Source organism: Carcharodon carcharias, chromosome 12 (genome assembly GCF_017639515.1).
Source record: "Carcharodon carcharias isolate sCarCar2 chromosome 12, sCarCar2.pri, whole genome shotgun sequence".
Lineage (NCBI taxonomy): Eukaryota > Metazoa > Chordata > Chondrichthyes > Lamniformes > Lamnidae > Carcharodon > Carcharodon carcharias.
In genome coordinates this window covers 28,443,772-28,457,310 of record NC_054478.1, presented here as the reverse complement: position 1 = coordinate 28,457,310, position 13,539 = coordinate 28,443,772, and the positions used below count along the sequence as shown (strand labels likewise).

At 44.4% G+C, this 13,539-nt stretch overlaps 1 protein-coding gene across 1 annotated transcript in view; it reads left to right on the top strand.

Annotated features, from left to right (window-relative positions):
* Nucleotides 1–13,539, top strand: part of LOC121284660 (contactin-associated protein-like 5) — a 736,588-nt gene that overhangs the window by 247,144 nt on the left and 475,905 nt on the right. The window contains exons 5-6 of the mRNA XM_041200218.1: nucleotides 4,483–4,686; nucleotides 6,557–6,741. Of these exons, the coding sequence (XP_041056152.1) occupies nucleotides 4,483–4,686; nucleotides 6,557–6,741 (389 nt within the window). The remainder of the gene's footprint in view (nucleotides 1–4,482; nucleotides 4,687–6,556; nucleotides 6,742–13,539) is intronic.

Here is a 13,539-nt window from a genome sequence, read left to right as displayed (position 1 = left end):
GGGATTGCTTAGAGGGCAGGGGAGATTAAATTACAAAGATGTCAGGGAACAAAAGGCAAAGAGAATGGGAGTCGTAGTGGTGAAGGAACAGAGCATTGGTCCAGAGTAGGTGTTAATAGCAGAATGAAGGACAGCGTGGTCTGAAAGCAAAATAGCAGCATGTGTTAGTATCAAAATAAAGGCCCATGTTGTTTGAAAGCAAAACATGAAAACAAGATACAGATTGGCACTAGGGGAAAAAGTACAAAATGGAGGACAGAGTTCATGGTCTGAAGTTGTTAAGCTCAATGTTGAGTCCAGAAAGTTGGAACATCTGATCGGAAGATGAGGTGCTTTTCCTCAAGCGTGTGTTGAGCATTACTAGGACATTGCAGGGGCCATGCTTGCAGACGGAACAGAGATGTTGTGGAAAGTGTTCACCCGGTCTGCGTTTGGTTTCTGAATGTAGAGGAGACTGCAAACAGTATTGTTTTACTGATCAGATATGCTTTTTTTGTGCTGTTGATGAGGTAAATATTGACCAGGACAATAGGGATAACTTCCCTGCTTTTCTTCAAAATTAGATTTTTTATGTCCACTTAAGAGGGTCAACAGGACCTCAGTTTAACATCTCATCAGAAAGGTAGCGTTTCTGACAGTACAATGGTCCTTCAGCACTAGACTGGAGTGCCATGTCTAGATTTTGTGCTCAAATTCTGAAGTCAGGCTTGAACTCAAAACTATGGTAACTCAACAGTAAGGATACTACCAATGGAGCCATGGCTGACACATAAATCATTGGCTCATTAAAGTTGGTGAACTTAAGTTGCTTATTTCCTGGCAATCTGAATTTTCTTTGTGATGTTGAAGAATGCCCTGTCCCATTCACAAATCGATTACAGTGCTGGGCTCTGCCAATTCATGGGACGTTTTGCCTTTGAGCTTATGCTAACCAATTTGTGTGGAAACTTGGATGTAACTAGTGCAGTAATGGGTGCCTTCAGGGTACAATTTGCTGATTGTGTCCTGAGTGGAAATGCCAGACCATGATCTAAACTGACATTTCAGTGCAACATTGAGGAAGTGTAGTAATGTTGGAGGTACTGTCCTTTAGATGGGATATAAACCAAGGCCCAGATTGGCCCTGGCAAGTGACCATCCACAACCAAGCTGAAGACATGAGAATTAATTGATTTAGCCATCTATCGCTAAATCAGGCTGCATCACTATTCCAAAATCACCCACCTGAGCATAGATGGTACCCAGCTTCTTTTATCCACCACTGACCATCTCCTTAAACCCCACTCCCTTGCCCCTTCACTTTCACATTCACCAGTGGTTGGTATGTAATGGAGGTGATGGGGATATTGCTTACTAGTTCCGAGCCAGCGAGAGTCCTACATCACCTTTTAGGCAAGGGCTGTCAAATTAAGTACCACTAAGGCACTTAACAGGACAATAATAGGACTTCCCTTGGGGCCAGCTGAGAGTTGCTGGTCAGCCTGAGGCTGTCGGCTCTGTTAAACAGCAGAGCCAGCGGTGAGGCAGTGGCTGCTGCCGGTACGACAAAACCAGCTGCCTAGGAGCGTCACTGGATCCCAAGCCATAGGCGAGTGATGGCGAGAGAGGGGTTGGGTGGGCGATGGGCTTTGGGGAAGAGGTATGCCGCGCTGGAGGGAGGGGGTCAGCGACAAGGGCAAGGGCAAGGCTCTCAAGGGGTCACCTCTTCCTGATGCCGGATCCCTGAATCAGGCGCTGAGTGCCTTTGAAGGAGACACCCAACCGTCTGCTTCCCGGGAGCCTGCAAGAATCCCCACAGGTTTGCTTGTCATGCCCTCTGCATGGCAAGCACCCGCCTCCCCGACACCACCTCACCCTCTGCCTGTCATTGGGTTAATACTAGTGCTGGCCGCATTAATTGCTCATTTATGGGCCTCAATTTGCAGTGGCCCTTCCCAACATGGACTTCCTCAGGGTGGACATAGGAAGGTGGCAGGGTCCCAATCCCCCCACCCTCCCCACCTGATTAAATGCCCTACTCACCATCGGGGAGAGCATTAAATTCCATCCAGCAAGTGTGAAAAGTTGATGAACTTAATTGTCACTAAGGTTGAGACCATCAGTTCAGCTATCTCTGCTGCTTGTTCCTTTTTGCTAATCACAAAACCATAGCTGCTGTAAGCTGACCGCTGCACCAGCCTTAAACCTCCATCTCTCCCTCTTTTAAAAATTTATTCATGGGACATGGGCATTGCTGGCTGGGCCAGCATTTATTGCCCATCCCTAATTGCCCTTGAGAAGGTGGTGTTGAGCTGCCTTTTTGAACCTCTACAGACCCTGTAGGTACACCCACAGTGCTGTTAGGGAGGGAGTTCCAGGATTTTGACCCAGCGGCAGTGAAGGAACGGCAACATATTTCCAAGTCAGGATGGTGAGTGACTTGAAGGGAAACTTTCAGGTATTCTCATGTGCCTGCTGCTCTTGTTCTCCTAGATGATAGCAGTTGTGGGTTTGGAAAGTGCTGTCTAAAGAGGCTTGGTAAGCTCCTGCAGTGCATCTTGTAGATGGTAAACACTGCTGTCACTGTGCATCGGTGGTGGAGGGAGTGAATGTTAGTGGATTGGGTGCCAATCAAGCGGGGCTGCTTTGTCCTGGAAGGTGTCAAGTTTCTTGAGTGTTGTTGGAGGTTTTTCTTTCTTATCCCCCCTCCTTGTGTCTCTGAGGTCATTTCATCTGTAATACGAACCTTCTGCTCCCTTAACTCCACTCCTATTATGTTGCTAACCTCAGCGCTTTCCTAGCTGGCCCTATCCTAGCCCACAATGTAAATGGTTTTGTCTCCATGGTTACTGTCCCACCTTCTTTCAAAACGTCCATTATTGTACTTTCCTCAGAAAAACCACACTACACTTATGTCCTTACAAGCTACTGCCTCATCTTCAACCAACCCTTTTTCAACTTCACCCCAAGTCTGTCTTTCTTTCAATTCTATGCCTAGGATTTTATGTGATGTGTCTCTTCCTGCCGCACGCCCCCCCCCTCAGCGGATGCAGCGAGCCAATTAAACCTCCAATCAGTTGGGCTGGACTGTAATATCCCGCTGGTAGGAGGATCCATAAAATCCTGACCTATGTTTCAATTTCTCCAACAGGTTTCTGTAGCTGCACAGCTGCAAAAGAGGCCTAACTAAAGTTACATTTCACTGACTGTGACCATGGTGCATTATCCATCCTCATCCTCCTCGATCCCTCTTTGACATGGTTGAGCACATCATATTTCTCCAGCTTTGACCAAGACACCAGGAGAACTTTATACTCTACTTTGGATGGTATTGTGGGATCTTTTATGTGCAACTGAACAGATAATAGCCACTGCCTTCCCCATTTTTCTTTCATTAGATATGGGCATCGCTGGCAAGGCCAGCATTTGTTGACCAACCCTAATTGCCCTTAAGAAGGTGGCTGTGAGCTGGTTTCTTGAACCATCTTGTGTACGTGCACCCACAGTGCTGTTGTGAAGGGAGTTACAGGTTTTTGATCCAGCAACAATGAAGAAATGGCAATATATTTCCAAATTGGGATGCTGTATATGTGGGAGGAGAACTTGTTGATGATGGTGTTCCCATGCATCTGCTGCCCTTTCCCTTCTAGTTGGGAGAGGTATGCAGATTTGGAAGATGCTATCAGAGAGAGGATCCATGTCGAATTGTAGCAGTGCATCTTGTGTACAGTGTTGCCACTGTTGTGTCAGTTGTGGAGGGAGCAAATGTTACGATGGTGCTGATCAATCGGGTACTTTGTCCTGGATGATGTCGAGCTTCTTGAGTGCTGTTGGAGCTGCACTCATCCAGGCAAGTGGACAGTATTCCATCACACTCCTGACTTGACCAGTGTAAATGGTGGACAGGCTTTGTGGAGTCACGATGTGAGTTACTCACTGCAGAATTCTCAGCCTCTGACCTGCTTTTGCAGCCACAGTGTCTATGTGACTGGTCCAGTTCAGTTTCTGGTCAATGGTGACCCCCAGGATGTTGATAGTGGGGATTCTGTGACGGTAAATACCATTGAATGTCAAGAGGAGTTAGTTAGATTCTCTCTTGTTGGAGATGGCCATTGTCTGGCAATGTGCTCAAATCCGTAGTGGGGATGATCGGGGTGGGGGGGGAGGGGGTGGTGGTGAGGGGTGTTGGCATAGTGAGAAGGTCTCAATCCCATTGTGATCAGATATGAGGATGAGGTCAACGGAACTAAGTTAATACTTATTTGACGGTGAGTGGTGAATTCTTCCAAGGGTTCTCCAGATTGGTTTCTGTAACTTCAGTGGAAAATCCACAGAGATCCTGCCAATGGTATTTATGCTGTGCCTCCAGAGCTTCCCTGGATTTTCAGTTGAAGTCGTGGTAGCTGATGCTGTATGGATATTGAACTCCTTAGTTTCAGCTTTGGCATGAGACATCAAAGAACTTTTTGAAATTTGACTTTAATGCTTTTTCTTCCTCTGTAGAATCTGATGTAGCTGACTTTGACGGCAGAAGTTCCCTACTTTACAGATTCAATCAAAAGAGCATGAGCACGGTCAAGGACATCATTTCTTTGAAGTTCAAAACGATGCAAAGTGACGGAGTTATGTTGCATGGAGAAGGACAGAGGGGAGATTGTATCACAATGGAGCTAAAGAAAGGCAAACTCTCACTGGAGATCAATTTAGGTTTGTAATTAAATACCCAAATTGGCAATAATAATTAATTATAGCCCACTAATCCAGATCATGTGGAAAGATATAGATGAGGCAGAGGAATGGTCAAAGATCCTGAGGAAGCTCTACAGTTAAAGATGTTGGGGGCAGGGGCTGGGTGGGAAGGGTCTCCATTGTTGGAGATGCTGTGGCAACAGTTGGATAGATAGAATTGGAACCAAGTAAGGGACATGGCAATGAGCTTGATAACAAAAAGGATCATGTGATTGACCATGCCAGAAGATTCAGAAAATTTGACGAAGATGAGAAGGGAAAATGCACCATATACAGAGTTACTGAGGAGATTTTTTTTAATGTTTGTTACATTCACTTTTATTGGTGGACAGTAAGCATGATCGGACAAATCCAAACCCGAAATTGTGGAAAGGATGGGCGTGAACCTGGGAAGTGACAAACTTTCACTGATTTTAAAGAGGCTGACAATGAGACATGCAGAACTATGGGAACAAGGACTGAGGGAACACTATTGGAAATTTTTGAAGAGAGAATGGTAAGATTAGTTTTGAAAGGGACGTGAACAATTGCTGAGGAAAGAGAACCATTTACAATGTCATCTAGCATGAGGGTGGGTTGGGGGAGGTAGTCAGGAAAGTGGCAGCAGATCTCCCCATTGTACTCTCCCGCCCAATCAAATGGCTACCCCACCAACTCTCATCAACCCCACGAGAGAGTGGGGTGGGGGGGCGTTAAATTCCATCCAGTGCTGGAAGTAGAACACATGGGATCTTTAAATAGGAGTGTAGATAAATGAGGGGATTGAGAAAGGACAGAGGAAAAGACAAAAAAGATAATGGATACAAGTGCAACAAAGAGAATGTGGAAACACATGACAGTTAAAATTTAATGCAGAGAAATGTGATGTGATTCATTTTGGAAGGGAAAAATGAGGAGAAGTAAAATTAACTAAACAATGTCATTTTAAAAGGGACACAGAAACTTAGGGCTTAGATATACACATCTCAAAGGCATCAGGAGAAATGACAAAACTATTAAAAAGATATTGTAATCCATTACTTTATAAATAGAGGCTTGAAGTATATAAACAAGGAAGTTAAGCCTTCATAAATCACCGGTTTAGGTTATAGCTGGATTGTTATGTCCAACTACTGGACATCAAACTTTAAGAAGGGTATCAAGGCCAATGGGAAAGGTGCAGAGGTGATTTACCCAAGTGATTCCAGGTACAAGGGCCTTCAGTTATATGGAGAGACTTGAGGAGCTGGGATTGTTCTCTTTAGAGTGGGGAAGTTTAAGGAGAGATTTAATTGAGGCGTTCAAAATTATGAGGATCTTGCTAAAATAAGTATAGAGAAACTGCAAGGTGCCACATACAAAGGACACAGATTTAAGATAATTGGCAAAAGAACCAGAGGGGAGATGAGGGGATTTTTTTTGAACCAAGTGAGTTATGACCTGGAAATGCACTGCCTGAAAGGGTGGTGGAAGCGGAATCAATAGCAACTTGCAAAAGGGAATTGGATAACTACCTGAAAAGGTAACAATAGCAGGACTTTCAGGAAATAAGAGGGTTTTGGGGCTAATTGAATACCTCTGTCAAAGAGTTTTTCAGGCCCAATGATCTGAGGAGCCTTCTACCATGTTGTAAGATTCTTCGATTCTATGACTGGGCTCCTTCCCTGCTACAAAATTCAATGTTTCAGGTGGATACTCACCGTTCAAAATTTTGCAAACCAGTTTTCTCTCTTGATTTCATTATATAGCTCAGCTGGATTTCCATTCCTAAGGCAATAGCTTCATGCACATTCGACAAGAATTTCATTAATGTGGGAAATTGTAACTGTACAGCCTTTCTATATTTTAGGTAGCACAAAGTTGCATTCCATCAACGGCCAAACCTCAGTCACACTGGGGAGCCTGCTGGACGATCAGCACTGGCACTCCGTTACAATCGAACGCTACAACAAACAAGTGAACTTCACCGTGGATAAGCACACGCAGCACTTTCGAACCAAAGGAGAGTTTGATCATCTGGATATTGATTACGAGGTGAGACTTGTACCTAAGAGAAAGGCAAGTCAAACATTGGAAAGAAATGTTCAAACGTCTGATTCACATTGCCAATGAGGCCAGAACTAAGAAAGCCGCTAATAAATCCAATGAGGCGTTCGGGAGAAAGTCTTTACCCAGGGAATGGTTAGAATGTGAAACTTGCTATCACTAGGTGCAGCTGAACCAAATAGCACAGATACATTTAAATGGAAACAGGTTAAGTACGTGAGGGAAAAATGAACAGAATGACATGTTGATGGGTTTAGATGAAGGTGGGGAGGGGAGTGGGAGGAAGTTCTTGTGGAGCATAAGCAGTGGCATCCTGGGATGAATGGCCTACTTCTGTGATGTAAATAAACACTTTACAATATGTGTCATAGAGTCATTGTGGCACAGTAAAAGGCAATTCGGCCCATTGAGCCCATGTTGGCCCTCTGTAAAGCAATCCAATCAGTCCCATTCCCATGCTCTATCTCCATAGCCCTACAAGTTTATTTCCCTCATGTGCCTACTCAGTATCCTATGGAAATTATTGAGTTGTCTGTTGCCATCACCCTCATAGGCAGAGAGTTCCAGATCATTGCCACTTCAGAATCACAGAATCGCAGAATCACAGTGCAGAAGAGGCCCTTCGGCCCATCGAGTCTGCACCGACATGTGAGAAATACCTGACCTGCCTACCTAATCCCATTTACCTGCACTTGACCCATAGCCTTGAATGTTATGATGTGCCAAGTGCTTACCCAGGTACTTTTTACAGGATGTGAGGCAACCCACCTCCACCACCCTCCCAGGCAGTGCATTCCAGACCGTCACCACCCTCTGGGTGAAAAGGTTTTCCCTCACGTTTCCCCCCTAAACCTCCTGCCCCTCACCTTGAACTTATGCCTCCTTGTGACTGGCCCTTCAATTAAGGGGAACAGATGCTCCCTATCCATCCTGTCCATGCCCCTCATGATCTTGTACACCTCGATCAGGTCACCCCTCAGTCTTCTCTGCTCCAATGAAAGCAAGCCAAGTCTATCCATCCTCACTTCATAACTTAAATGTTTCATCCCAGGCAACATCCTGGTGAATCTCCTCTGCACCCCCTCCAGTGTAATCACATCCTTCCTATAATGTGGCAACCAGAACTTCACACAGTGCTCCAGCTGTGGCCTCACCAAGGTTCTATTCAACTCCAACATGACCTCCCTACTTTTGTAATCTATGCCTCAATTGATAAAGGCAAATGTCCCATTTGCCTTTTTCACCACCTCACTAATGTCCCCCTCCACCTTCAGGCATCTATGGACACACACGCCAAGGTCCCTTTGTTCCTCAGAACTTCCTAGTGCCATGCCGTTCATTGAATACTTCCTTGTCAAATTACTCCTTCCAAAGTGTATCACCTCACACTTTTCAGGGTTAAATTCCATCTGCCACTTATCTGCCCATTTGGCCACCCCATCTATATCTTCCTGCAACCCAAGACACTCAACCTCACTGTTAACCACCCGGCCAGTCTTTGCTTGTTGCATAAAAAAGTTCTTCCTTACATCTCTTGCCCAAAGCCTTAAATTTGTGTGCCCTAGTCATTGTACCATCAGCTAATGGGAAAATATTTTCTTATGTCTAACTTATCTAAACCTGTCGTAACCTTGTACACCTCTTTCAAATCTCCCCTCAAACCCCTTTGCTCCAATGAGAACAATTCCAGCTTCTCCAACCTAACCTTGTAGCTTAAATCTCTCATACCTTGAACCATTCTGGTAAATCTCTGTACCCATTCAAAGCTCCACTCGTTTTTCCTAATGTGTGATGACTCAAAACCATAGTTGTGGCCTAACCAGAGCTTTATTAACATCACAGTTTTTTGTTGTTGTTCAGATGCAGACCGCTTGTCCTACACAATCTGTTGGATATCAAGTGGTTTTCCGTTCACATCAACATAGATTGCTTAGCGTAACCTAAATATGGAGTAAACTGCATCTCATTGATGAAAGTATGTTGTATCATCTAAAGGCATCTCATGCCCCATTGGCTTCATGTTGGTTGCAATATAACTTTTTTAATTAAAAAAGTTTCTTATTAAACTCCATTTTGAATCTTTTTAACATTAAAAGAAATACAATGGAACATTTGGCCATGCATATAACTTGGACCAGTTATCCGCATATGTTCATCCCAGGAGGTCCCATTGTCCAACCAGTATTTATAGTAAAATAATGCTCCTGGAATTGTGAAAACCAGGATTGGATGAAGCAGTACAATTACTTCGACAAAAATGCTTCAATTTTTGAAATATAGTTACTTACACAAACTTGAGAATAACTTCTACCAGTCAGGAAGCACAACAGAAATAACTTATTATTCCCTTATCAAGAACTCTGCCACAGTTGTTTTGTATAACTGGAAACCTAAAAACCCCTACTTATAGGATTATAGGGTCTACACATGAATTATCTCACATCCAGCGCTTGCTTCAATGCCATGTGCATCATTCCTAAAGCCACTGCATGCCAACCCCACCAAATTAATCTTTATCACAATTCTCACACATCTTAAAAAAGTTAAAGAAGGATATTTTAGTGTTTAGATTCTCTATGCTGTCCCTCCCCTCCTCCCCCCGAGACTTCCCCACTGCCCTCCCCCCACCACCCCAGTTTTCTCCTTGCTATCCTGAACATAGGGGCCTAAACTGGACAATGCGTTCAACACGTACCAACCTGATTATTCATGTGCGAATAGAGATGGTGAGTTGACTCTGGGATCCATCACAGCTTCACCTTATCCTGTCCTCCAGTACCCCAAAAACCATTATTTCAGGGATGGTGTCATTCACATGTAGAGGTTACGAAATGCTGTATCTTTAAATGCAATACCAAATCTACAGGTTTCAAGATTCGGACCCTTATTGTGACAAATGAACACCAGACACAGTTTCAGGGCAAAGATTTGGCGTATTTATTAACACGGAGCTAAATCCAGCATATATCTGCAGGAAACCTTACAGCACAAAGCTGCCTCCTTAACAAAAAAAAACAAGTTATACATACAGCCAAGTTAACAGTGACAAGGAGGGGTGCTTCTTTCTGTACGACTGATCAGGCCACCCAACTGACTGCTGCAGAAGAGTGCTAGAGCTCTTGGAGAGTCAGTTCTCATATTTGTTTTCTTCCAGATGCATTCATGCCCCAAATTATGCTGGTTAGCATCCACTGGTGGTATCTCTTAACCTTATTGATGATCAATGGACCTCAAGGTTACTTATACCTGACAGGGAATGCGTAGTATGCAGCAGGTCCTTAATTTGCGATAGCTAGGGGCAGGATTTTCTGCCTGTCGGGCGGGTCGGTCATGGGCGGGCGTGGGCATGGGCATGGGCGGGTGCGGAGCTGATCGTCGCCTGCGCGCCGCCGTTTTACATCGGCGGGCCTTAATTGGCCCACCCAGGCTGACACGGCTGGTAGGCGCTCAGCACGACATGTATGGGTGGGGGGGAAGAGGGAGAGTCGGGGTCTGCTCTCTTTCGCGCTCAAGTGCAGAAATCTCCATGAGGCGCAGAGCTGCCTCAGGGAGATTAAGTTCAAATTGAAAGTGTCAAATAAAAATTATTTGGACAAGTCCCCTCACGTGACAGTGTCACATGAGCTGGGACATGTTTATGATTTGTGGAAAAATATATTTATTTAATTATTAAAAGCTTTAGAAAACCTCATCCCGCTCGTGGGTAAGGGTTCCTAAAAAACGCGAAGGCTGCTTGGGCACTTCGCCTGCCCGCCAACCTTAAGGTTGGGACGGGCAGCATTGATAATCGCTGTAATTGGTTTCTTAATGGCCTTAACAAGCCTTTGACAGCGCGGCCGGCGCTCAGCCGCCTCCTGCATGCGCCCGCTGAACGAGAGGTCTGAATGACAAGCGGTGATGTCGGGACACACGCCCGACATCATCGCGCGTCATTTTACGCACCAGTGTGCCGGGCCCTTTCCCCCGTGCCAACATGAACAATTTCCCCTTGGAGCATTTGCACAGAACTCTCAAGCTCTGTTTCCTTAGCTTGATCCAAATGTCTGAACTGTAGCACGGTGGCCCCATTCAGTCTGATATCATTATCTGTTTATTGTCAGCAGTTCGAGAAAACAAGGTAAATGTTTCCGTTCAGTAAGTTTAAAGAAGTTGGCCCATTAAGGCCATGTTGGTACATTAAATTTGGTCAGGCTTCAGTAATATCTCCTTCAATTTGCAAAAAAAAAATTGTTCTACTGTCTTACATATGGCCCTCATCATTAGGTTATCTGAGATTACCTAATGCAGTATAGATCATAAGTCAAACCTGTAATCTATCTGGTCCACATGGTTCATATATTGCTGCTCATTACTACATTCATGAGCACATTTACTAATACAGCATCAGGAAACATGAGATAGCTGTGTTCATACCCAAATCAATCATAGGTAATTCACTTCTTGTCCCAGTTCAATGTTCCACAAGTGCGGAATGATAAAGAACTAAAATAGCTTCATTTTTATTAATGCCAAAAGAATATTATATGCAATTTCACATTGCTTCACAGAGATTTGATGCTGTATTATAAAGTAGTGTTGGATCTTAACCCTGTGAAGCTTGGGTTTAATGCCTGGAGAAATAAAGGCCCAGATTTTCACCCCGGGTCGGCTGTGCAGAGCGGGGACATTTCCTGCATCTATAAACCTGACTTTAAAAATGTCCGCCAGATAGGAAATAGGGCGGGCGACCCCAGAACGAATGTGGAGGTGGGCTGGGGGAAGTCTTCCTCTGTTCACTGGCACTGTTATTAAATAAATAACAAAAATATTAAAACAAAAAACATCCCCCCAGCCTTCATACCCCAACACACTCCCCGTTCCTCATTCATACCAACCTTTGCCAACCCACACACCCCCATGGCCCTTCATACCTCCTATTCCAACTTATGCTTCCAATCACCCCGCCCCCCCGCAATGATAACCACTATGTCAACCCATGCTCTCGCCCACCACACTTTGTCTTTCCTCTCTCCATGCCAACTGACCTAGTATCCTTGGACATTTCCTTGACAGCTTTGACATTTCCTTGACAGCTTGACAGTTCCTTGACAGATGTACAGTTCTGTGGCAGCTTGACAGTTCCAATGAGTTTGTGTGGAAAAGTGCTTAATCATGTTTAATTTTAACAAGCCCAAAGCATGCCTTACATCTCCCAAATATGTCCCGGGACCCTAACCAAAGGGGTTCCTTACCTCTCCAAAGGGGTACCCTGGCAATCCAAATGAGTTGACCAAGTTCGGACCTGCTCTTACCTGATCTAATCTGCACACACCAGGTTACACACTTCCAGCCTTCCAAAATCCCAATTCAGCAGAGACAGCTGATGATTTAAATGGCCAACTGCCCCCACAAACCTTGCATGCGAGAACCCCGGCCTGACTCCAGTCCTGTCCCTGCAAAGATAGAAATTCAGGGTTCAAGGGACTTAGAAATTTTGGCCATTTCTGGGATTTTCACCACAACAGAAGGCCTCAAAGCCTAGGCCAAAGAGTCCTTGCAAAGATACAAGAGTTCCAGTGGGAGTGGATGCAAGGTCTCCAATTGTGCAAGAATCTCAAATAATTGAGCAGAGTGGGGCTATTTTCAGACGGTGAAGGTTCATGACAGATTTCACGAGGAGGAATTATAAATTTATCATGGGGGTGCGGTTGGGGAGTTGCAGACCAAAATGGGCCACAACTAATTCCCAGCTTTTTTTAGACTGACTACAGTGGGAAATAAATTGGGCCTAGTGTGAAATGGGAGCCTGATTCATTCGCTATTGTCCATTTTGCGCAGCCACCAGGGATGGATTTCTACCCCGAGCAGTACAATTTAGTGAGAGTAACAATTTGTTCCTACATGAATAGCAGCAGACAATTTTATGTTGAGTAATTGATATTTAAATTGCTTCAAACTGAAGTGTTGAAGTAATATTTTAAGTGAGGGCGGAAGGCTGTTGAAACTAAGCAGCTAGCTTTTTTAATGGGAACTAGACCAAAATCCAAGCCGAGATCACTCAGGTCAGATGCACAGATATCTGGCCTGAAGCCAGATCCTGTTGTGCCTGACCTATTGGCTGCTCCGTGTATCCCAAGCCAGGGATGAGGACATTCTTGGTCTGGGAATTCCTTCTTTTGGAGTGAACTAATCAAGAGTTGGGGAAAAAGGAGTCAGCAAAGTAGATTCAGCCCATGGCCCATGTCTTGGATACCACCATCAAGGGTATGGTTCAATAGACGCCACATGCCTCATCGAAATGGTCATTCCCCATAGAAGAGTCTAACCAGTAAGCCCTGAATGTGGGGAAACACACGACTGAGCTGAATCCTTTTCTTACCAGATATCTACACCACATACCTTCCAGCAAAGGCAAATAAATTATAATGAAGAACAAGCATCTGGATTTTCTCCTGCCTACTCTCAGCCACCAAGGTTAACTGTAGCATGAAAAACACCATCAAGTATAAGATCAGCACTTTTGGAATTATTTGTTGGAAGGGTCTAATTTTCCTTCAAGAATCTCATCTCAAAATATTTTGCTGATACTGAGGGTTAAAACCGTTGCGCACTATGTTGTGTACAGCAATTCTCAGTGCATTTATCTTGATCATTTATAATGTGAACAAAGGATCCAGACTCTATGGTAAGACAATCAAATAGGATCTCAATTAATTACTTATTAATCAGAAATAAGAATTGTACATGTATTTGTTATTCTGCCAGCTATTGCAGGGCAATTGAACATTTAATTATCTGGAAAAAATT